This window comes from Grus americana, chromosome 1 (assembly GCF_028858705.1).
Source record: "Grus americana isolate bGruAme1 chromosome 1, bGruAme1.mat, whole genome shotgun sequence".
Classification (NCBI taxonomy): domain Eukaryota; kingdom Metazoa; phylum Chordata; class Aves; order Gruiformes; family Gruidae; genus Grus; species Grus americana.
The window spans coordinates 218726053-218748382 of NC_072852.1; the positions used below are offsets into that span (position 1 = coordinate 218726053).

Here is a 22330-nt window from a genome sequence, read left to right on the forward strand (position 1 = left end):
ATCCCACATCCCTCATCCCTCATCCCTCATCCCACATCCCACATCCCACATCCCACATCCCGCATCCCTCATCCCACATCCCACATCCCACATCCCACATCCCTCATCCCACATCCCGCATCCCGCATCCCGCATCCCGCATCCCACATCCCTCATCCCTCATCCCACATCCCTCATCCCACATCCCGCATCCCACATCCCACATCCCACATCCCGCATCCCACATCCCACATCCCGCATCCCTCATCCCGCATCCCTCATCCCTCATCCCACATCCCTCATCCCACATCCCTCATCCCACATCCCTCATCCCACATCCCTCATCCCTCATCCCTCATCCCTCATCCCTCATCCCACATCCCTCATCCCACATCCCTCATCCCGCATCCCGCATCCCGCATCCCGCATCCCGCATCCCGCATCCCGCAGCGGCCCTGCAGACCAGCCCCGGGCAGAGCTGTGACGGGAGGGGGACGTCACGGGAAGGTGGGGACAGGAGTCCCCCACCAGCGAGGTCTCTCCCGGGCTGCCCCCGGTCCCCGAGTGGAGGAGAAGGGCAGAGCATCGCAGTCCTGCGGCTGAGGTAACGGCCCAGGGCTCTGCCACAGGCACGTCCCCCCTGCCTCAGTTTCCCCACCCTGCCCTCCGGCAAGAGGCATCCCCCCATTTCCTCCGGGGACCAGGCAGAGATGGGGCGCAGGGACACCCCTAAAGCCCCCCCAGGTCAGACCGCAGGGCTGCCCGGAGCTCTGGAGACGGAGAAACCCCGGGGGGGGACGCAGCGCCCTGCTCCACCGGCCCAGCCCTGCTCCGCGCACGGTGCCGGGCTCACCGACCCCAGCGATCCCGGGGCTCCGGAGACGCCCGCCAGAGCCAGACCCGGCGGGATGAGCTCAGGGATTTGGGTTTCTCCGGCTCACCGGGGCGGCCAGGACGCCTCGCCGCTCTCCCAGCCCCCTTTTGTGCGGACATGTCTGGAACACCGGGCCCAGCCCCAAACCTGGGCAAACTCCAGCTTCCGCGGGCCGGACTTGGCCGCCGAGGCGGTGAGGGAGGTGCTGGCTACGGCAGGCTGCGGCCAGCCCCGGCACACCTCCATCCCGCGGCTGGCCAGGGCCGGAGGTTCACCCCGCGTTAGGGACCCGAGGGACCCGTCAGCCCACCCGGAGCGGGGGCACAGCGCGGGGGGGCGCGTGGAGCAGCGTGGGAGGGAGTTTTTAGGGGGAATGCGCTACGAAACGGTTGGACCCCCCCCGGCTCTGGGGGGGGATGCTCGAGTGGGGGCTGCGCGGCCGGCCGGGGGGGTCGTGCCCCGAGGCTGCTGACCCCCCCCCTCCCTCCCCGGGGGTGCTGGACCCGGCTGGGAAGGAGCCAGCCCTGACCCGAGGGTGCGGGGGGGGGGCTCCCCAAAGCCCCTCTCCCCTCCGCCGGGGTGCACAGAGTCCAGCAGCGCCGAGCAGCCGGAGACCCCCACGCCGGGCAGGGCAGGGAGCCGGGACGCGCTCAGCACCTCCCCACGTCCCCCGGGACACCCCGGCAGCTCTGCGCCCCGGCTCCCATGGTGGGTTTGAGCCCACGGGGGCTGCAGGGTGGTGGTGGGGGTGTGTGTGTGTGGGGGGGGGGGGTGTCACCCCGTACCTGAGGTTTTGTTGTGGAGCAGGAATTCCATCTGCAGCCTCTGCCCGCTCTTCTCGGCCAGCGCCAGGGGCGTCGGGCACTGGGGGTCCCCGGTGGCACAGGTCACCGCCGCCCCGCAGAACAGCAGGGCCTGCGTCTCCGCCAGGTCACTGGTGGTGACGGCCGCGCACAGAGCCTGCGACAGAGCCGGGAGGACGGCGGCTGAGGCCGAAGGCTCCCGAGGAGGAGGAAGAGACGCCTGGCGAGGAGCCACCCACCCCGGCGAAAGGAACCGGGTGGGAGCGTGGCGAGCGGCCGGACACCCCCCCCACCACCACCCCGCCAACCTCCCGGCTGCCTGGGCAGGACAAAGGAGGCCGGGACGGGGAGGAAAAGTTTGGAGCGGGAGGCGAATCCCTCCCTCGAGGAGCCGGGGTGAAGTCATACGGCAGCGGGGCGGGCCGGAGCAGAAAAACAAACAAGCCCACGCGTGAATTCCCGTGGCCGCCCGGGCCCCCGCGTGCCCTCGGCTCTCGTGCAAACACGGCAGCACCGAAGGCAGCCGGCGGAGCCACGGCCGACGGGGGACACGCAGGGCCGGCAGCCCGAGCGCCGCGATGGCGTTCCCTGTGCCGGTCGTGGCCCGAAGCCGCCCCCGGGTCTGGCACCCCGTCCGTGGGCAGGGATTGGGGGTGCTGGCCGGGTGCCTCTGTCCCCGGCGCTGTGGGGGGCTGCGGGGAGCAGGAGGGGCTTCAAGCTGCTGCACCCCCCCAAGAACCAGCCCCCCCCCCCCAACCCCACTGCAGTCATCTCCAGCCCTGGGGGGGGAAGGGGGATCCTGAGGGGGTCTGGCCGCGGGAAGGGGGATCCCACCTGGGACTGGGCTGGGAATGACGCTGGTCGTGCCCCGTCCCGGAGGGGTCACCTTGTCCCCGCAGCCGGCTGGTCCCTCCGGGAGACCCCCCAGCCACTGCGTGGGGTGCACGGTGGGGACGTGGGGTGTGCGGTGGGGACGTGGGGTGCATGGTGGGGATGTGGGGCGCGTGGTGGGGATGTGGGGTGCATGGTGGGGACGTGGGGTGCGCAGTGGGGACGTGGGGTGTGCGGTGGGGATGTGGGGTGCATGGTGGGGGCTGGGGGGTACAGGCAGGGACACAGGCAGGGATACAGGCAGGGAGGGAGGGTGGGAAACCCATTGCACAAGGCTGGGCAGAGACCCCGCTCCCCAAAATAGCCTCAGGACCCCAGCACAGCACCACCTAGCACCCAGGCGGGACCCCCGAGACAGCGCCCAGTCCCGGGGGGGCCACTGACCCTGTTGAGCTCCTCCTGGTTGCCGAAGAGCGGGTGGTAGCGCCGGTACTTGCCCTCCCGGTATTTGGCGATGAGGAAGCGCCTCCTGTCCCAGGTGCCACTGGTGGGGCCGATGGCCTCGCTGGGGGGCACGTTGGCCGCCCAGAACTGGTTGGCCACGGCGTTGCCGATCTGGTGGAAGAGCTGCGGGGACAAGGAGGGGTGACGGTGCCGCTGCAGGATGGAGCGTGGCCAGGAACGCGGCGGGGGGGCTTTGTGGGGAGTCTCCGGGGGTCTTTGCCGGGAATGGGGGCGGGGGGGGGGGGGGTGTTCACAGCCCAAAGCTGCCGTGTTAGTGCTGCCCGGGAGAGCGGCGAGGTACGGGCAGAGCCGGGGGGGGGATGCCAGGGGTGGGCAGGGTGCAGGAACACGCACCCAGTGCAGGCACGCAGAGCTGCTCCCTGCCCAGCCCCACGTCCCGGCAGCAGCGGCGGCTCAGCCCTGGCGTCTGGCAGCCCCCGCAGCCGCCAACCCCCCCCCTTCCCGCCCCGGAAAATCACATCTGGGAAGCAGCACCCGGCTGCAGGCGAGGTGGTGGTGGTGGGGGGGGGATGCTCAGCATCCATCCGGGTGGGTTTAAAGGGCTTTCCGTGGCCCCCCACCATCCCAAGCGATGCTCAGCCCAGCGTTAAGCAGCACAAGTTTCTCCCCGTCTCAGGGACCCCCCCACATCACCCCAGCAAGCCCATGGGGGGCTCTGCCAGCACCCCCGAGCTCTCTGGGGTGGCAGGGGTGCAGCGGGGCCGGGGGTCGGGGAGGGCTGGGGTTGGCGGCGGGGGGGGGGGGCAGGGATGCTGGCGGCAGCTCCCCACCAGCCCGGCGGGGTTCAGGGCAGCTTTCCCGGAGAGGGGAGGGGAAGGGGAGCAGCCGCAGGCAGCAGCTGGAAGCGTTTGGGGGCTCGGGGATCAGGCGATGCCGGAGGCGGGGGCTACGCGGGTGGGACGCCAGGCAGGAATGCAGGATCCGAGCAGGACGGCTGGGAAGAGCGGGGCCAGCCGGGGTCTGCCGGCTGGGGATGGCGGCCAGGTTGGGTCTGGTAACAAATCCCCGCTCCCCCCCCGCCCGCCCCCGCGCTGGCTGCACCAACGCATTCCTCCGTGCCGGCGGCCGCACCGCTTTCGGGGGGCTGCTCCGCTGCTTGGCCACGCGCCCCGGCCCCACGCCAACCCCACGGCTCCGCAGCCATCTCCCCACGCCGGCCCCACGGCTCCGCAGCCATCTCCCCACAGACACACAGACGCCGTCAGTCTGTGGTGCAGCCACACAAGCGCCGCTTGTCCTCGCCGACGTGCCCGGGTGGGTGCCGGCTGCCCACAGACCATGGGGACGGGGACGGGGGGCTGCTGGGGGGTCCCGTCCCCAACCAAGCCACACCGCAGTGTCACCCTGAGGGGCTCGGATCAGGCTGGAAAATCCCCACCGTGCTCCTCCTGTCCCTGGCCTGTAGCCATGGGGAGGGGACGGGGTGTCTCCCCCCCAGAAAAGTGCTTTTGGGGTCACTCGGCGCCGATACCTCGATCAGCTCCTCCGTCCACACCTTCCTGTCCATCTTCAGGCTCCGGACTTTGGTGATGCCGGGGCCCAAGCCCCGGTGCTCCCCTGACGGCGAGACGAGCCATTAGGGACCCGGTTTGGGTCCCCGGGGTGCCCCGTGCCTCGCACCCTCGTCCCCACCCACGGCGGGGGGCCGCACAGCTCCTTTCCCCCCCCCCCGGGCCGCGGGTACCTGCGCATCTCTTGCAGATGACGACGCAGAGGTTGATGGAGGCCCAGTCGGGCTTGGGCGAGCCGCAGTCGGCGCAGAAGCGGTTGGATTCCACCGCCCAGATCCTCTCGGCCACCTCCGAGTTGGAGAGAGCCTCGGCGATGGACTGCTGCATGGCTTCCACCCACTCCTCCTTCTCCTGGTCCGAGTCGGCGGAGAAGCTGCCGGCGAGGACAGGGGTGAGGGACGGCACGGCCACGGGGTTGGGGTGGGGGGGGGAGAGCAGCACGGCCAGCACCCCTTCCCCTCCCGCGGTTCACCTGAAGATCCTGTATGGCGTCGTGAGGTCGAAACCCCGGCGGTCCACCTCCTTGACGTTCCCCACGTTCATCTCGATGTAGGTGATGCCGATCCCCAGCCGATAGTCCTGGTGGGCGAGGGCGGGCGGAGGGGTGAGGGAGGGCAGGGACCCACGATGCTGCCTGCGGGAGCTGATGCCGGAGCTGCCCGCGCTGCTGCCCGCACGCCACACCAGCGCCGGCAGCTGGAGGGGGGGTGCCCGTGCCCCTTCCCTGCCCGGCTCTCAGCCCCGGGGGCGCACGGGGTGCCGCAGGCTCTGGGGAAGCTGCAGTGGGTGCAACGATCCCGGGGGACCCCCGAGGCTCGGAGCCAGCGGGGAGGGGGGGCTGCAGCCTGGGGGTCACCAGCCTGCGGGGGCTGAGCCATCCCCGTTTGGGGGTGGCAGCCCCGGGGTGCCCCAGCTCACCGCCGCTCCGCTCAGGCTGCGGAAGCAAAGGGAAGGGGTCCCCCTCGAAACGGCATCGGGGTCCCCCGTGGCACCCCAGCTCCCCCCCCGCCCCCAGCCACCCACCTCTGCGTTCTTGTAGAGGAAAACTTTGTCCCCGGCCACCGCCACAAAGAGCTTGTGCTTAAAGCCCCGCAGCTCCAGGAAGCCGCTCTTGTCAGCCAGGTCGGTGGCACCGTTGGTGGTCAGGAACATCGATGTCCTCTCCGGAGGTTTGCTCTTCCGCTCCTCCGCGATCTGCTGCAGGGTCCGTATCCAGTCGTTACGGTCCGCTGCGGGGCCGGAGGGGAGACGGGTCAGGATCAGCCAGGAGCCCCCGGGGCTCATCCCTTGGGCCAGGGGAGGGGGAGCAGCCGGGGCCCCCCAGGAGCAGGGACCCCCCGTTCCTCACCGTCGCTCTCGGCCCGAAACACGAAATTGCGGTTGTTGGTGATGACCTCGAATTTCTGGTCCCCGACGCTGGCGATGCGGGAGATGGAGGAGACGGGGATGAACCGCTTGGAGTAGGCGTCCTGGGGGGCGGGGAGGGGGAGAGACACAGCGCTCAGCACCGTGGCCTTGGGCAGGCAGGATGGGTACCGCCCCGCGCTCGCGACGCTGAGAGCATCCGTGTCCGGGAGGCTCCGAGCACCCCACATCCCACCCCGGGGCTGGCATCACCCCTTGGCACGGCCGCGTCCCACGGCCAGGACACCCGGAGAGCCGTGGCCCCTCGGGGCCAGCTCCTGCGCCACCTTCTCACCCCGAGCCCCCGCACCCCTCCTCCCCGCTCACCTTTTCACTGTCAAAATAGCGGAGGTAGTCGGCGTCGAGCTTCACCCAGCGCTTCTGGTAGATGTAGGACCTGGGAAGGGACCGGAGGGACCCAAGGGAGGAGACGGGGTGACCCAGCTGCACCCCCCCCGGGGCGAGGCAGGCAGCCGGGAGGCGGCGGGTGCTGCAGCCCACCCAAGGCCGGTGCTGCTCCCGAGGGTGCTGGGGTGCAGGAAGGGTGGCACGAGCCCCCCAGGGCTGCAGCGGCCCCCTCCCCGCTCGCTGCTCGCCAGCCCAAGCCCCACGGCACGGGCTGTGCCGTGCCAGGCAGTCCCGGCAGCTCCTGGCTGCGCCGTGCGCCCTTGAACTTGGGGTGACTCCGCTTGTGCGTTCACGCCCCAGTTGCCAAAAGCCCGGAGCCACCTCGCCATCGATCCCGTGCCGTGTCCCCAGCCCTCGCGTCCCCGCTGGGGACAGCGATGGGGACGTGACGCTTTCCTCCGGGCACCAATTAAAACATGGAGCCGGGAACGAGGGCTGCCCCTATAAGCCCCCCCCCAAAAAATCTCTATTTGCAGTTACTGCTCAGGACCTACAAGCCGGGCAGGGTTCAATCCAGGGGACACATTCCGGGGGGGGGGGGGCGGTGGCACCGGGGGCTCTCGCACGGTGGAGGGAGAAGCCGGGTGTCTCTGTCGGGACGGGGGTGCAGGGGGAGAGGGAGGACGCCGGGAATGGAGCGGAGACCCCCGCGCCCTCCCCAGCCCGCACGCAGGCCGGCTGCACAGCCCGGAGCAAGGCGTTAAACCCCGCAGCCCATCCACCCCGGCGTCAGGGCTGCAGGAGAAGCCAAGTCCCTTCCCACCGCCAGCCCCCGCACGGCTCTGGCAAGCCGTGCAATGCAGCCCCCCACCAGCGCCGCACCCCCAGGGCCCCCCCCGGCCCCGCCAGCCCCCAGCCCCAGCGGCTGTTGCCTAAGGGCTCGTTTGCTGAGGAAGGCTTTCGCCATCGCCATCGCCATCGCCGCACATGACCCCGCGCTCGGCCTTTACGGAACCGCCAGCATCCGCCCGGGGGGAAAAGCGCTCCGCTCGGCCTCAGGAGCGCGACCCACGGGGTGCAGAGACCCCCAGCCCTGCTCCGACCCCCCCCAACCGCCTTGAGCTGCCGAGGGGTTGGGGTTCCCGGTTCCCTTCGCCGCCTTCCCCGTGCTCCGGCCCCCCCCGCCCCCCGCAGCCGCCGGAGCAGCTTCCCAGGGACCTTCAGCCGCTCTCACTTCCCCAGCAGCCCCGCTGCTCTGCTGCAAGCAGCCCGAGCTTCCTCCTCCTCGGCAGCACTGCAGCCTCGGGGCTTCCTCGTAGCCCGGGTTAAACATCCCCAAAATCTCCTTCCCATCTCCCGCTTGATTTTTGCCCCCCCGCTGGTGGGGCAGCTCCCCGAGCTGGTTCCCTGCGGGGATGGGGGCAAGGGTGCTCCCGGGGCTCCCCGTGCTGGCTGTGCTCGCTGGGCTTACTGGGCACGCTGGGCTCGCTCGCCCGCCCTCGTGCACAGGGACACGCACCCCCAACAGCCCCCATAGTTTTACTTCTGCAACCGGGTGCTCTGCATCGGCGCTAACGCCACTGATGTGCTCCCGGGGCTCCCTGGGCTCGCTCACCCTCGAGCACACGGGGACACACACCCCCAGCAGCCCCCCCATAGTTTTACTTCTGCAGCCAGACACTGCAACTGGGTGCTCTGCATCAGCGCTAGCATCGCCAACGTGCTCCCTTGTGCTCCCTGTGCTCACTGCGCACACGGGGCTCACCGTGCACGCTGGGCTCACCATGCACGTTGGGCTCACTGCGCACACGGGGCTCACTGTGCACGCTGGGCTCACTGTGCACGCTGGGCTCACTGTGCATGCGGGGCTCACCGTGCACGTTGGGCTCACTGCGCACACGGGGCTCACTGTGCACGCTGGGCTCACTGTGCACGCTGGGCTCACTGTGCATGCGGGGCTCACCGTGCACGTTGGGCTCACTGCGCACACGGGGCTCACTGCGCACGCTGGGCTCACTGTGCACGCTGGGCTCACTGTGCATGCTGGGCTCACTGCGCACACGGGGCTCACTGCGCACACGGGGCTCACTGTGCACACGAGGCTCACCATGCACGTTGGGCTCACTGTGCTCCCTGTGCTGACTGTGCGCACGAGGCTCACCATGCACGTGGGGCTCACTGCACACAAGGGGCTCACTGCGCACACGGGGCTCACCGCGCACGCGGGGCTCACCGTGCATGCGGGGCTCACGGCACACGCTGGGCTCGCTCGCCCTCGAGCACACGGCCACGCACCCAGCAGCCCCCCCATAGTTTTACTTCTGCAACCGGGCGCTCTGCAGCCCAGCAGCTCCGCATCGTGAGGGGTTGGGGCCGGCGCTGCCAGCGACGTCTCCCCCATCGGCAAACGCAGCGACGAGCCTCCGGCGCAGGAGCCGGCGTGGCGGCAATGCCCAGGGGGAAAGCTGGCCCCGACACCCCGCTTCTCCCCTGCCAGCCGCTTTTCGGGGCTCGCTCCTCTTTCAGGGCTTCCCCAGGCAGAGGCAGCTCGGTTCCTAGCGGCACGGGGCCGGGGGGGAGTTCGAGCTGCAGCCTTCCCTCCTCCTCCTCCTCAACCCCCCGTCAGCGGCACCCGCTCTGAGAAGGGCTCTTTCACCAAAACCGGCTGGTTTTAACCCAAATGGGGGGTTAGGAGGGAGCGGCAGGGACCCCTCGGGACAGCCTTTCACCGAAGGGCAATGCCGTCCCCGCGAGCAGCAATGACAGGCGGCAAAGCGGGGCAGCATCTCCCCTCCGGGGCACACGCCGAGGCACCCACCGGTGGGGAGTCCGCAGCCCCCCCGGCGCGTCACTCACCCCTGCGGCGGGTTCTTGTCCAGCCACCCTGCTTTGATGGTGGGCGAGAGCGGGGCGGCGGCGGCACCCTCCATGCCGGTGCCGAGCGTGCCGGGGCTGCCGTCGGAGACTGCGGGCGGACGCGGGCCGGGGTCGTTGTCGCTCCAGCCGCTGCCACCGCTGGGGACGAGGAGCCGAGGGAGGGGGTTAAGAGCCAGCGGTTCTGAGGGGGGGGGGCTGGTGGCAAGGCAGGCACGGCCCCCCCCCCCCCCCCCCACGCTTCGGCCTCCCCTTGCCCTTCCCCGAGGCGCAGGCATTGCCAGCGCCGGCCGTGTGCCGGCACGGACCCCGGTGGCAGTCCCCTTGGGGGGGGTCCCGGTGCATCCCCCGGCTCCGGGGACAGCAGAGACCCGGGTCCCAGCGCTGGGAAGGGGGACGGGGCACCCCCAGCGCCACAGCCCCAAAGCCAGAGGCACGCAGATTTGCTCTCTGCTCGTGCGTGCACACGCGCGCTCCCCCACACGAGTACTGACTGCGTGTGCGCTCGCACACGTCCCGTGCAGCCGTGCAGACACGAGAAGCCCTGACCTGTGCACGCACACCCACCCCCAGGCACAACTGCCCTCTGCCTGTGCTTACGCGCACATGTACCCCCTCGTGCACAAGCATCCCCTGGCACACGCACACGTATCCCTTGCCTACACATGCACACACACACACGTGTGCACGTAAAATATCACCAGCTGTGCGTGCACACGCACACGCATGCGCGCAAGCATCTCACTCAGGCATTTGCATCTCATCCATGCACATGTGCACACACGCCCTTGCACAAGCATCCCCAACTGTGCGTGCGCACGCGCACGCACACAAATAACCCCTGCCCGCGTGCAGTCGTACAGATTCCCCGCCTGCGTGTGCACACACGTGCTTGCACAGAAGCGTCCCTGCCCACGTACACACACACACACACACACACACACACGTGTTCCCTGCCCGTGCACACACGCACACGCACGTGGAGGGGGGGTGGGGGGCAGACGAGCTCCTACTTGGCGGGGGGAGCATCGTAGTAGTCCTCGATGAGCTCGTCCTCGCTGAAGAGGCTGTTGACACGCTGGGACCGCGGCCGCCCCATCACGGGCTCGGCATCCTCCTGCGGGGACAGACCCGGGCAGCCCACGGCGGGGTCCCCCCGCTGACCCCCCCCCTCCCCACCTGCCTGCACCTTGAGGGACGGATGGGCCGGGGGGACAGACGGAGAAAAAGGGGTCAAAGATGCAAAACCACCGCCCGCGTTCCCCGGCTCTGCAGATGCCCACGGGGCCGGGGAAGGGGCACGCGTCCGCCCGCAGCCGGGCAAAAGTGCAGCCGTGGGGAGGAGCTGAGTGCCGGGCTGGTTATTTATAGCAGCCCAAAACGGCTGTGCTCGCCCAGAAATCCCACATTTCCCCTTCGCTGGCCGGGGCCGGGCACGCACACGCGGCTGGGAGCCCTCGTGGGGTGACGGTGGCTGCGCGCGGGGGGTGAAGGGCGGCCAGGCGGGACGGGGCACGGGGGGGACCCTCTGCCAGAAAGCTGCCACGGCTGATCATCCGCGAGCCCTCGCCCCACGTCGCAGCCCCCGGGGCCGGGGGTGGCTGTGCCGGGGTCAGAGGTGGCCCGGGCGCCGTCTCTCCCCATCGGCCTGCTCCCCGGCGAAGGAGCGGGGGGGGGGCTCCGGGCATCAGGGGTCCCTGGGGCTGCCGCGGCCCCTCCGATCCATCCAGACCCACCCAAATTCAGCCTCGGGAGCGCCGGGCAGATGGAACCCCCCCCCCCCCCCCCCGATCCAGGCATTAAATTCAGCCTGCGATGCTGCAGATGGACACCCCCCCCCCGATCCAGGCATTAAATTCAGCCTGCGATGCTGCAGATGGACACCCCCCCCCTCCCGATCCAGGCATTAAATTCAGCCTGCGATGCTGCAGATGGAACCCCCCCCCCCCGATCCAGGCATTAAATTCAGCCTGCGATGCTGCAGATGGAACCCCCCCCCCCGATCCAGGCATTAAATTCAGCCTGCGATGCTGCAGATGGACACCCCCCCCCCTCCCGATCCAGGCATTAAATTCAGCCTGCGATGCTGCAGATGTCCGCTAGCACGCACTCTGTGCACGCAAGTTTGCAGAGGGACCGCGCCTCGATGCTGCTCCCCCCCGGGACCCCGGGGCTGCCCGTGGGCTGGTTCCAGCCCCGTGGGAGAACCGGTGGGTGCCGGGCGAGGCAGAGCCCCCTCCCCGGCCGCTGCGGACATGCTCCTCCAACCCCACCCGGTGTGTCCAAAACAGCCCAACGCCAGTGCCCCCTCCCTCGGGGACGGTCACCTGCCCACCGCCAAGCCCCACGGTGGGACCAACCTTGTCGGCCATCTCCCCCGCGGCTCCGGCTAATTCCTCCTCCCAGGCAGGGTCCTCGTAGTCCGAGTCATCTGCAAAAGCGGAGGGAAGATGCTGGGAATGGGCTGAGGTGGAGTGAAGGGTCCCATCACCCCCCTGTCCCCGCGGGCACGGGGATGTCCCAGCGCCGGAGCCCGGCACGGTGGATTGCCGGCACCGTGGGTTTTCCCCTCGCTCTGCCCTTGGCAAACAACCGCTCCGGCAGCGCGACAATGGGGGGGTTTATCGAGGAGTTTGGTGAAGAGAGGGGAAGGGCAAAGTCCTGCCGGTGGCAGCTCCCGACACTGTCACAATGGTGCCACCGGCCCCGGCACCGCGGCTTCGTCCAGGCTCTCGTGCCTCTGGCCGGGAGCTCCGGCTGCTGGGGGGTCCCGGGGGCTTTTCCTCCAGCTCCTTCCAGGGTGGGTTTTACCTCCCTCCCCCTCCGTTCCTTATCGGCCGGTGGAGAGACAGGAGCAGCGAGCGGCTCCCGAGCCTGCGCACCCACGGGAAAGGAGATCCCGGAGAAGGACAGGAGCCAGGAGCCGGTTCCTCCCCACCCAGCACCCACGGCAGCAGAAATCCTGGCCGGCAAGCGCCCGTCCCGCAGGGCAGAGGTGGCCCCAGGCAGCCTGTGCCCCCCCCGCCCCTGCAGACACCCTCTCCCAAAACCGGACCAGAGCTGTCCCACAAGCCCAAGGCAGAGGATGCTGTCGCAGTCCGGAGGATGCTGTTTCGGTGCAGGGAGCCCCGGCGCTGGCGGCAGGACGAGGGTGCTCCCAGGCTCCGTGGGGGTGAGGGGGGCAGGTCGATGCTCTGTGTGTGTCACACACCCCCCCCCCCCCCAGACTTTGCAGCACCCAGAGCTCGCTGGCTTTCGGGGCAGAGGACCAGTCGACCCGTCGGGGCACAGAGCGGGAGCAGCTTTCCTCCCCACCCCCCCCCACAGAACGATAACCTTTCTAACCATGACTTCTCCTGGCTTTTGAAACACCCCCCAGCTCCCAGTTAAACCAGTGCTGCTTCCTGCATGGCTGCTGGCCAGGCTGGACCTTGGCCAGGCACCCAGCACCCCGCAGAGCCCTGCCCTTCCTCTTCCTTTCACGTTCGAGCCGGATTAGAGCTGTTAAATAAAGCAGCAGGTAACGCTGTTACCCAGCAGCAGGACCCGAACCACCTCGGGCAGCCCCCGGCCGCGGCTGCTTCCCAGGGGATGCACGGGGGTCCCCAGCTCAGCACCCCTCCCTGCAGCCGGCCGGGCCCCTCGGCCCCCCGGGGAGGGGGTTGGTGGGTGCAAAGAGCTGCCGGAGGCCGTGCAGGGGGTCGGGGGGCTGACGGCTGTGTCCCGCTCCTGCCGTGCTCCCCCAGCACCCTCCAGCCCCCGCCGGCCGCAGGTCAGGGACATCCGAAGGCGCACGTATTTAACATCCCCGGTGGGTTGATTGTTCCTCCATGAATTGGTGCGGGTGCTTTCAGAGCCCAGGCAAACCTCTGCTCTCCCCCGAGAGCATCCAAATCCCCAGCACCCCCTTGCACCCCCTGAAAATCCCCAGCCCGGAAGACAAAGAAGGGGATGGAGCGGGGAGGGACGCGGGCAAGGCTGGGCAGGACGGAGGGACCAACTGACGGGGGGGGAGGCACAGCACCCACGGGATGGGCGGTGGCGAACGAGCAGAGGGACCCGGGCAGACGCCCCAAGGGAGCATTTGGGACCGGGGATGATTTGAGGGGCCCCAGCCCGACCCCCCACTTCATACTCACCGAACTCGGGCACGAAGGGGACGGCGGCCTTGGACGGCAGCTCCGGCGGCTTGGTGCGGGGAAGCGGTGCCGGTGGGGACGGGGGGACGGCGGGCGCTCTGTCGGGGACGGGCACCTCCTCTTTGGCAGGGATGCTGCGGGAGAGAGGAGCAAGCGCTGCCCTAGAGCAGCCCCAGCCCTGCCCTGCCTTCCAACCCCCGTCAGAGGGGGGGCCCGGAGTGCACAGGGACCCCCAGCACAGCCCGCTTTACACCCCCAAAGGGATCAAACACCCCAAACCCCGGCAGACCCAAACCCACAGACCCTAACAGCCTCCCCCGGCAAAGGCTTCACCCTGCTCAGGTTATACCCCTGCTTTTCCAGCATGAAAATATTTTCTGGCACCCCCCTCAGCTCCCCGTCGCTGCGGCTCAGGTTCCTTATCTGGCTCTCAAGGACACCAGAAGCCGCCGACAGCCTTGAATCCCACGTCCTGGATCAGTTTTTTTTTGTGGTGGTTTGTTTTTTTTTTTTTTTCCCCCCCTCCTCCAGTCTAAACAACGGCGGCGCCGCTTCCTTGGCTGGTTTGCAGGTGGCCGTGGGGTCCCCCGAACGGGATGGGGACGGGGGGGGTCCCCGCGATGCTCCTGGGTCAGTGAGCAGCACACCGTGTCCCCAGCCCCAAAACCTTGGCCAGGGGAGAGGAGGGACCCCGGGGACCCCCCCTCCTGCCTGCAGAGCCCCCGGGGAAGCCGGGCTGGCCGCTCTCGCCTCCTTTTCTCCGCTTGTTTCCTGCCTTCCCTACAATCGCAGGTAGACGGGCAAGAAATAGAAACCTCTGCGGTTACGGTATTTTTAAGGGCAGGAATTTAAAAGGATGTTTCTTCGGGGGTCTAAAAATATGAAGCACCTGAGTGACCAGCCCTGAAGTCGGGGGGGGGGGGCAGAGGGGGCAGGCAGAGAGCAGGCAGGTCTGCCTGCACCCACCCCGAGCCCCTCGCAGCCCCACGGCCGGGCGAGCGAACCCCAGGGGACCCCCCCCCCCCAACGCCGGCGCTGCAGCCGCCATCCCAGCCCCAGCCGGCGCAGGACCCGTCTCGCTGAGCACCAAACCCCGGCACCGCTAACGGCATCGGCCCGTGCCCACGCCGGAGTGCGGCCAAGGCTGCCGCCAGCGCCCGGTGGTCCCTGGGGATGGCCAGCCCCCAGTCCCCACGGGCTCCTGGCCCCACGGCCGATGCACGCGAGCTTTTCCCGAGCTGCGGAAACTTCTCCCTCGGCTGCCTGCGCCGGAGCAGGGGGGAGGAAGGCAGCGCTGGCTCTGCTCTGGGTCAGCCTGACCTCATTTCTCAGCAGCCATTGCCATGGGAACCGGCCACAACCATCCATACATTAGGGAGTGCAGGCAGGGGAGTGCGGGCAGGGCAGTGTGGGCAGCGAGCTGTCTGGCAGCCCGGGGAAGGAGCGGTGCTCCCAGCAGCGCCAGGCAGGGGATGCCGGGGTGGGGGGCTGGCACCCAGGGGTGCGGGGCAGGGGGGGACACAGGGATGGGGGGGTAACAGTGTGGGACCCGCAGAGCCCCCGGCACCAGCTCGGCCACCCCGGATGGCGTCTGTCCCCGGGCCGGGGGGCAGCGAGCCAGCGGTACCCCGGCTGTCCCGCTCTCTGCGGGCACGGCGCGATGCCCGAGGACAACCTCGTGTTGGGGACATCTCACAAGGGTTTGGGAGGAAACTGTTCCACCCCCCCCGCCCCGGTCCTGCCTGGCACCCCCTGCCCCCCCCTCCCCACCGCAGAGTCTGGGCACAGATAACGCCCCAGTTCCCCAAAACGCCCTCCTGATGCACGGCTCTGCCCAGGGCCGTCCCCCGCTGCCAGGGTGTCCCCCCAGGCTCCGTGGGGCAGCGTGGGTGCCCCCCGCACCCCCTGACACCCCCCTCAGCCGTGCCCAGACACTGCCGATCCCGCTCCAGGCAGGGCCAGGCCACGTCTGCCATTCGATAAGTGCCAACCGGCGCCTTATCTGCTGTCCTCCCCCCCCCCAGCAACGGCTCGGCTGGGCCCCCCCACCCAAGGCTGGGGGCAGCGGGGGGGCTGCTCTCCCGCAGGCAATGCCACCCCAAAGCCAAACCTCTGCCGGGACCACCACCACCACCCCCCCGAGCTCCCCGGGCTGTGCCCAGCCCTCGGCAAACACGGAGATGGAGCCTTCCACCATCACCTTCATCACCTCCTCGGACACCACTCGCTGTCCTCCTGCACCCCCCTGGGGCTCAACGTCCCCCCAGCTGCTCGCGGGGGGCTGCTCTGCACCCCGGGCTGTCCCCTGCATGGGGTTCACAGCCCCGCTGCTGGCAGGGGAAGCAGGGCGGGGGGGGGGGCATCAAATCCGGCCACTTTTGGAAGCTGGTGAGAAGCGCCGGTGCCGACCGCGGTGGCTGCCATCACCCCGTGGGAGGTGACATCGGGGCGCTGGAGCTGCACCCAGCAAGGCTGAGACGTCCCCGTCACCTCCCTGGCACAGGGGTGCCCAGGGTGGGGGGGACACGGTGGCTCCTGGGATGGCCGGGGGGGACGGTGGGACCCCAGAGGTGAGCGCAGCACGGAGGAAACCACAACACGCCGCTCGCCCTCGGCAGCCTCAGCACCCGCCGTGGCCCCCGGCGGCTCAGACCCCCCCAGCCCGGCCCCGAGCCGCTCTTGCAAAATGCCGACCCCACGGGGCCCTTTCCCCTCAGGGGTGGGCAGGAGGGTGCCGGCACGGGGCCCCCGCGGAGCGGTCACGCCAGCGGCCGAGCCCCACACCGCAAGCAGACGGGAGGAAGCGCCGGGGACCACAGTGGCGCAGGCGGAAGCGAGGGGAGCCGGGTGGGTGGGGTCACCCCAAAAAATACCAGGCAGCGCCGCTGCAAGAGCCCCCAGGGCACCACCGGGTCCCTCGCCCTGCCCGGGGCTGCCCGCTGCCTGCGCAGGCAGGGATGCTCTGGCTCTTCCCTGCACCTCATCCTCGGAGATCCCTCCCCTGTGGGCACCCCCGCCTCCGGGGGGTTTGTGGGGAGGGGCTTGTCCCCCAAAACCAGGGCTGCCAGGGCCAGACCCATGCAGCAGCATCGCTGCTTGCTGGCAGGGCAGCCGGGCCGGGGCAGAACCCGGCATCAGCCTGGACCAGCAAGGGGCAAGCATCACCCTGCTGTGGGCAAGCATCACCCTGACGTGGGCAAGCATCACCCTGACGTGGGCAAGCATCACCCTGCTGTGGGCAAGCATCACCCTGCCATGGGCAAGCATCACCCTGCTGTGGGCAAGCATCACCCTGACATGGGCAAGCATCACCCTGACGTGGGCAAGCATCACCCTGCTGTGGGCAAGCATCACCGTGCCGTGGGCAAGCATCACCCTGCCATGGGCAAGCATCACCCTGATGTGGGCAAGCATCACCCTGCCATGGGCAAGCATCACCCTGACGTGGGCAAGCATCACCCTGCCATGGGCAAGCATCACCCTGCTGTGGGCAAGCATCACCCTGCCATGGGCAAGCATCACCCTGACGTGGGCAAGCATCACCCTGACATGGGCAAGCATCACCGTGCCGTGGGCAAGCATCACCGTGCCGTGGGCAAGCATCACCCTGCCATGGGCAAGCATCACCCTGATGTGGGCAAGCATCACCCTGCCATGGGCAAGCATCACCCTGACGTGGGCAAGCATCACCCTGACGTGGGCAAGCATCACCCTGCTGCTTCAGGTCCCTGGGCAGCCCAGCAGCCTCCCGCACCCCCAGGGACCCCCGTGCTCGCCCACCGCAGGCAGCCCGGGCAGGTCCCCGACCACTGGGGCAGGGGAAGGTATTTCGGGCCCGGCCGCACCCCCCCATGTCTGTGGGGCTCCTTTGGTCCCAGCCCGCGGGCACCCTGGTGCACCTCACCGAGGCTGGGCACCCCGTTATCCCTGGGGGAGCCCCAGGAGCCACGGCACAGGCAGCTCCAGCACCTCCCCGGCACGTGCCACCTCGCACGCCCGGCCGGGACCGCGGCTCGCCGGCAGCTGAGCCGGCACCAAAGAGCCGTGGGGGGTGACTCACGCCCGCGCCTGAATGCACCCCTTGTCCGTGCCGGCCCTCCTGCGCCAGGCCTGGCCGCGCACCGTCCCCGTCCCCAACAGCCCCGTGCCGGGGCACGCACCGTCCCCGAGGCCCACCCGGGGCCATACCCTGCTCTGTCCATCCACCATAGGCACCCAGCACCCAGCACCCTCCTGCCCTGCTCTGTCCATCCACCATAGGCACCCAGCACCAGCCCCGTACTGGATATATACGTAGAGTAACGGATCGATTTATCCACACCCGCCCGCATGCACCCACTCCAGGAGCAGGGTATAGATGCTGCCGTACGCGCCCACCAAGCAGCAGGACACGCGTACGGTGCTGCCCATGCCCACTGCAGCGACCAAGCGCCAGCACGGGTGCTCTAGGACGTATTTATGTATCATTTACACGCGTAACGTATACGCTACGCGTGCAATAGCACACACAGAGCGCCGGGGCCCCACGGCCGTCCCACGGCCCCGCTCTGGCACAGGCTGCGGGACCCCACCGCGGTGTCCCCAGCATCCCCCGGGCACCAGAAGCGCAGCCCGAGCCGCGGGAGCAGCCAGCCCTCTGTCCCGGGGGTGCCGCTCGGCCGCCGGCCCCCCGGCGAGGACACGGCCCCGTCCGCTCCGGTGCTGGGCACGTCGTCGCCAGCTTGAGCCGGGGTGAGTCAGAGCCTGGCCGGGCGCCCGTCAGCCCCGGCACGCAGCTCCCAGTGTGGACCAGTGCCCACCCGTGCTCCCAGTGCCCACCCGTGCAGACCCCACGCCGGTGGGCACGGCTGTGCCATGGCCAAAACCCCCGGGGGGCAGCTCCGTTGGCGGATCCCGGCCCCACGGCTCGCCGAGCGGGGCAGGACGGAGCAAAGCACCCCCTGCTCCCCACCAAGCCCCGGGGCGGGCGCCCACGGCCCCTGGGGGCAGGGAGCGAGGGGGGCCACGATGCCCGCGGCACCACCCAGCTGCTTCTTCAGCCGCCCAAACTTTCGGCATCTGCACAACCCTGCGGCAAGGTGCCCCCCAGCCCCCCGCCCCCGGGGCAGCCCGAGCAGCTCCCGGCCCCCCCCCCCCGGCCCTCCCTCCCGGGCCACCCGCGGGGTGCTGAGCCCCGGTGAAAGGAAACCCTCCACAGGGGCGTACGGAAAGGGCCACGACACCGACGGCCTCCCTCTCCGGGAAAGCCAGGGCTGCCGGGGACCTGCCCTGCAAATCACTCCTTTCCCGGCAAAGCCGCCGTGCCATGCCATGCCGTGGTGTGCCGTGGCGTGCCGTGGCGTGGCAGCCGGTGACCCGCAGGCCTGCACCGCAGCTCTCCCCGCTCGGCCCCGGTTCGACCCGCCGGCCCTGAGGCGCAGGCAGGGGCAGGAAACCACCGGCTGAGCGGGGGGAGGCCGGAGCGGCACCGCCAGCACTGGTTGCCCGTGCAAAACCCCCAGCAGCCCCGTCCGCCGCCATCCTGCAAACGCCGCCTTGCACCCGCCGTGGCGGTGGCGGTGACATCCCTACCTGGGTGGGCGGTGAGGACCCCCGGCAGGGTCGGATCCGGTGGCGTGGGGAAGGTCCGGCGAGGCCGGCCGGCGATGCCGGCGATGCCGGCGGGGAGCGGAGCTCGTCACCCCCAGCACTTCCTGCACCGCGCTCGCCCGTGAGCAAAACTTCCTGAGCCGGCCGAAGCGGCGGCATGGCCGGTACCAAAGCGACGGCCACCGGCCTCGCCGGACCCCGGCGGCCTCCCGGCCGGGGCAGGATGGAAAAGTGACCCCAGGGGGGGGATCTTGGGGACCACCCCGGTGCAGAAATGCAGCGATGGGGACAGACCCCAGGGCTGCCGGGACCCACACGGCTTTGGCGGGGATGTGGAGCCAGGGACCCCCGGGGACACGTGCCCGCCCGCCCCATGGGGTGCCAGCCCCCCCCCCCCCCGGCTGCCCGAGCCCCCTCCCCGGCTGGGCATCGCACCCCTCACCCCCCGCTGCATCGGCGCGGGGGGGGCAGAGCACTGGGGGGGGGGGGGGCACCACAAAGCCTGCTGGGGCACAGCGATGGGCAGCGGGGGGGGGGACAGCCACCACCCCCCGGCCCCATCCTGACCGCCCAGACACCTCGGGGCAGGGGGTCTCATCCAGCCCAGGACTGCAGAGACAGAGCAAATGCCCCCCCCCCGCCCCGGGAGCAGGGCTCTGCCTCCCCTCGGGGACCAACCGGACCCCCCCGGCTCCGGCAGCACGTCCCTTGGAGCGCTGGGGGGTCTGGGGGTCCCGGGCAGGCGGGGGGGGGGGGTGGGCACAGTGCTGCTCCCGGGGCGTACGCTGCTTGCTCAGCACCCCGGCTGCGGCCGCACATCACCCCCCCTCGCCCCAGGAGGGTGCTCACACCCAGGGGCTCCTCTCTCCCCCCCCCCCAGCCAGACCCCTACTCCCCCCCCCCCGCCAGCTCCGTGCCCGCCTGCTGCTCTGCAGGATTTTGGGGTGCAGCGGGGGGGGGGGTTGGGGGGGCCATGTCCTGGCAGCTGCAGCAAACCCAGCCCGGCCTCGGTGCAGCAAACCCAGCGCTTGCAGGCAGGAGCTGCGGCTCGGGGGGGGACATGGGGGGGGGACATCAAGGGAGGGCTGTGAGAGCTGCTCTCACCAAACCCCTGCCTGCTCTCGCGTCATCCGGCCACAGCAGCAGGCAGCTGCCTGCACCCCCTCAACCCCCCCCTGCCCGCCACGCTGCGGTTTGCTGTCTGCTGCCACAGGGTGTGACGAGTTCTTCAGGCCTCAGCGCTGCCTGCACTGCAGGCACGGGCAGGACAGGGCTCTGCACCCCAAACGCTGCCAGGCGCTGCGGGGGGGGCAGAGGCACAAGCCCGGCACAGGCTGGGGTGACCGGGTGGCCGCATCCAGCCGAGACATCAGCTCCCACGAGGCGCATCGAGCCCGGGAGGGAAAAGAACCGCAGCCCCCGGGGTCACGGACCCCATGGTCAGGATTCGACCACCCCACGCTGGGCCTGCATCCCCCCAAAGACACCCCAAAAGGGGATGGGGACAAAGCTGGGGTGTCCCTGGGGGTGACACCCCCCCCCGCATCGGGACAGTGTGACACTGGAGAGCACCGCTGTCCTGGGCAAGACGGATACAGGTCCTGCCCTGACCCCCCCGGGAGATGGGCTGGGGCTGGGGGGGTCCCCCAAGGGGTGTGCTGGAGATGTGGGGGTGTGGGTACCCCCGGGAGATGGGCTGGGGGGGGTCTGTGGGTACCCCAGGGGGATGTGCTGGGGCTGGGGGGGGTCTGTGGGTACCCCAGGGGGATGTGCTGGGGCTGGGGGGCTGTGCACCCTCCCGAGGGTCCCACCCACATCACAGCAGCCCCCCATGAGGACCCCGCTGCCTCGGGACACCCCCAGGCTCAGGCCCCCCCTTACCTCCTGTGGGACACGGCCCTCGGGGGCAGCACGGGCGGGCGGCTGGGCGAGGGGGGGGCCTTCAGGGACTGGCACTTGGCTTCCAGCTGGTGACGCTTGGCCGGCAGTGGCGGCAGGGGGGGTTTCGCCCGGCTTTCGGCCGGGGGCTTCTCGGCGAGGGCCGGCGGTGAGGGCGCCTCCGGGGCCGGGGGGCGGCTGCGGGGCGCGGGGCAGGGCTGGGGGGTGCCACCCTTTAGCGACGGGGAGAATTTGACCGGGGGGCGGCAGCCCACCCTGGGTGGGATGGGTGGGGGCAGCTGGGCAACGCTTGCACCCCCTTCCGGCTCCGGCAGCGGGGACCCCCCGGGCACTGCCGGGCACCAGGGCTCCGGCTGCTCCCGCTGCTCCTGCCGCTCCGGCTGCTCCGGCACCGTCGCGGTGGTCAGGCGGAAGATGTGGCGTTTCAGGGGCACGGGTTTCCTGGCGGGGGGCTGGGGGGTCCCGGGGGACAGGGTCGCCTCGGCGAAGGCTTTCTGGAGCCCCAGGAGGATGCGGCGGCGGTGGCCGGGCAGCACCACGCCGAGCCGGGTGAGCGCCTCGTCCGTCAGCGCCCGGCAGTCCCACACCGTCCACAGCTCGCTCTGCTGGAAACTCTCCACGTACTGGTCAAGGTGGAGGGCCGCTAGCCAGGCGGCCACCGGCAGAGACCCCCCCTCCTCCATGGTGGGGGCCCGGCCGCAGAGACCCGGTGCCGCTCAGTGCATCTCCTGCGCCCAGCGAGGCTCAGGCCGGCATCAGGACCTGGGGATGGAGACAAGAGGATGAGCCCGGGGTCAGGATCGGTCCTAAACTGCGCGCCGGCTGAAGCCCAGGGTCCCAGCGCTGCCGCTTCCCAGCGACGCTGCCCGGTTTTCGGAGGGGCTCCTCACCGCCGACCGCCCTGTGCCCCCAGCGGGATCGGGCACCCGGACGCCGGCACCTCCCCTGAACCGGGGGGGGCTGCCGGGACGCCGGAGGGTCCCGGTTTAGGGGTGTAAATGTAGATGCCGTCCCTGCTGAGGCTCGCCGGATGATGGCACCGCGTGGCCCCCGGCCGCAACATCACGCCACGTGCGGGGGGCAACGTGTGGGCTGGGGGCTGGGGGCCGGGGCAGGGGCTGGGGGCCCACAGTGGCCGTGAACCCCCCGCAGCCGGAGCCCGGAGCAAGAAGGAGCCGGCAGAAGCCACCGGGACTCAGCGGTGACGGTGCCGAGGGGCGGCGGGACGTCCCAGGCACCAGTTTGGGGGCGGGAGGGGAGTTGCTGGCTGCCCCCCAGGGATGTCACCCCCCCCGCACACGGCTCCTGTTTACCCCGGTGTCAGGATCCGACCCTGCGCAGGACAGGAGGGCACGCGGAGGATGCTCGGGCAACTCGGGGCTAACCGACGGGGAGCCGAGTCGACCCATCCATAGCTGCCGAGCTGCTGCCGATGGGGGGGCAGTGTGTGTCCCCCCCCCGAGAGAGCCCCCCGCTCTCCCTGCCCGCGCCCCTGCCCCAGCGAGCCCGGCCGGGGGCACACGGACAGACGGACGGGCCCGGAAGGCTGCACCC

General features: G+C 70.3%; 1 protein-coding gene across 10 annotated transcripts in view; it reads right to left on the minus strand.

Annotated features, from left to right (window-relative positions):
- Nucleotides 1-22330, minus strand: part of ARAP1 (ArfGAP with RhoGAP domain, ankyrin repeat and PH domain 1) — a 50680-nt gene that overhangs the window by 18507 nt on the left and 9843 nt on the right. For 5 of the 10 annotated variants that reach the window (XR_008574180.1, XR_008574181.1, XM_054804281.1 and 2 more), the window contains exons 2-14: nucleotides 20759-21538; nucleotides 13289-13422; nucleotides 11510-11580; nucleotides 10163-10266; nucleotides 9132-9290; nucleotides 6255-6324; nucleotides 5872-5992; nucleotides 5547-5752; nucleotides 4996-5102; nucleotides 4697-4896; nucleotides 4484-4569; nucleotides 2932-3114; nucleotides 1639-1813 (exon numbers count right to left, since the gene is read on the minus strand). Coding sequence is in view for 8 of the 10 variants with exons in the window: in XM_054804281.1 (XP_054660256.1) it covers nucleotides 1639-1813; nucleotides 2932-3114; nucleotides 4484-4569; nucleotides 4697-4896; nucleotides 4996-5102; nucleotides 5547-5752; nucleotides 5872-5992; nucleotides 6255-6324; nucleotides 9132-9290; nucleotides 10163-10266; nucleotides 11510-11580; nucleotides 13289-13422; nucleotides 20759-21459 (2317 nt within the window). In the remaining 2 variants the exon portion in view is untranslated. Of the gene's footprint in view, nucleotides 1-1638; nucleotides 1814-2931; nucleotides 3115-4483; nucleotides 4570-4696; nucleotides 4897-4995; nucleotides 5103-5546; nucleotides 5753-5871; nucleotides 5993-6254; nucleotides 6325-9131; nucleotides 9291-10162; nucleotides 10267-11509; nucleotides 11581-13288; nucleotides 13423-13637; nucleotides 13702-14359; nucleotides 14416-18859; nucleotides 19052-20758; nucleotides 21539-22330 lie in introns of those variants that run through there. The other 5 variants (XM_054804343.1, XM_054804327.1, XM_054804334.1 and 2 more) reach the window with 4 other exon arrangements.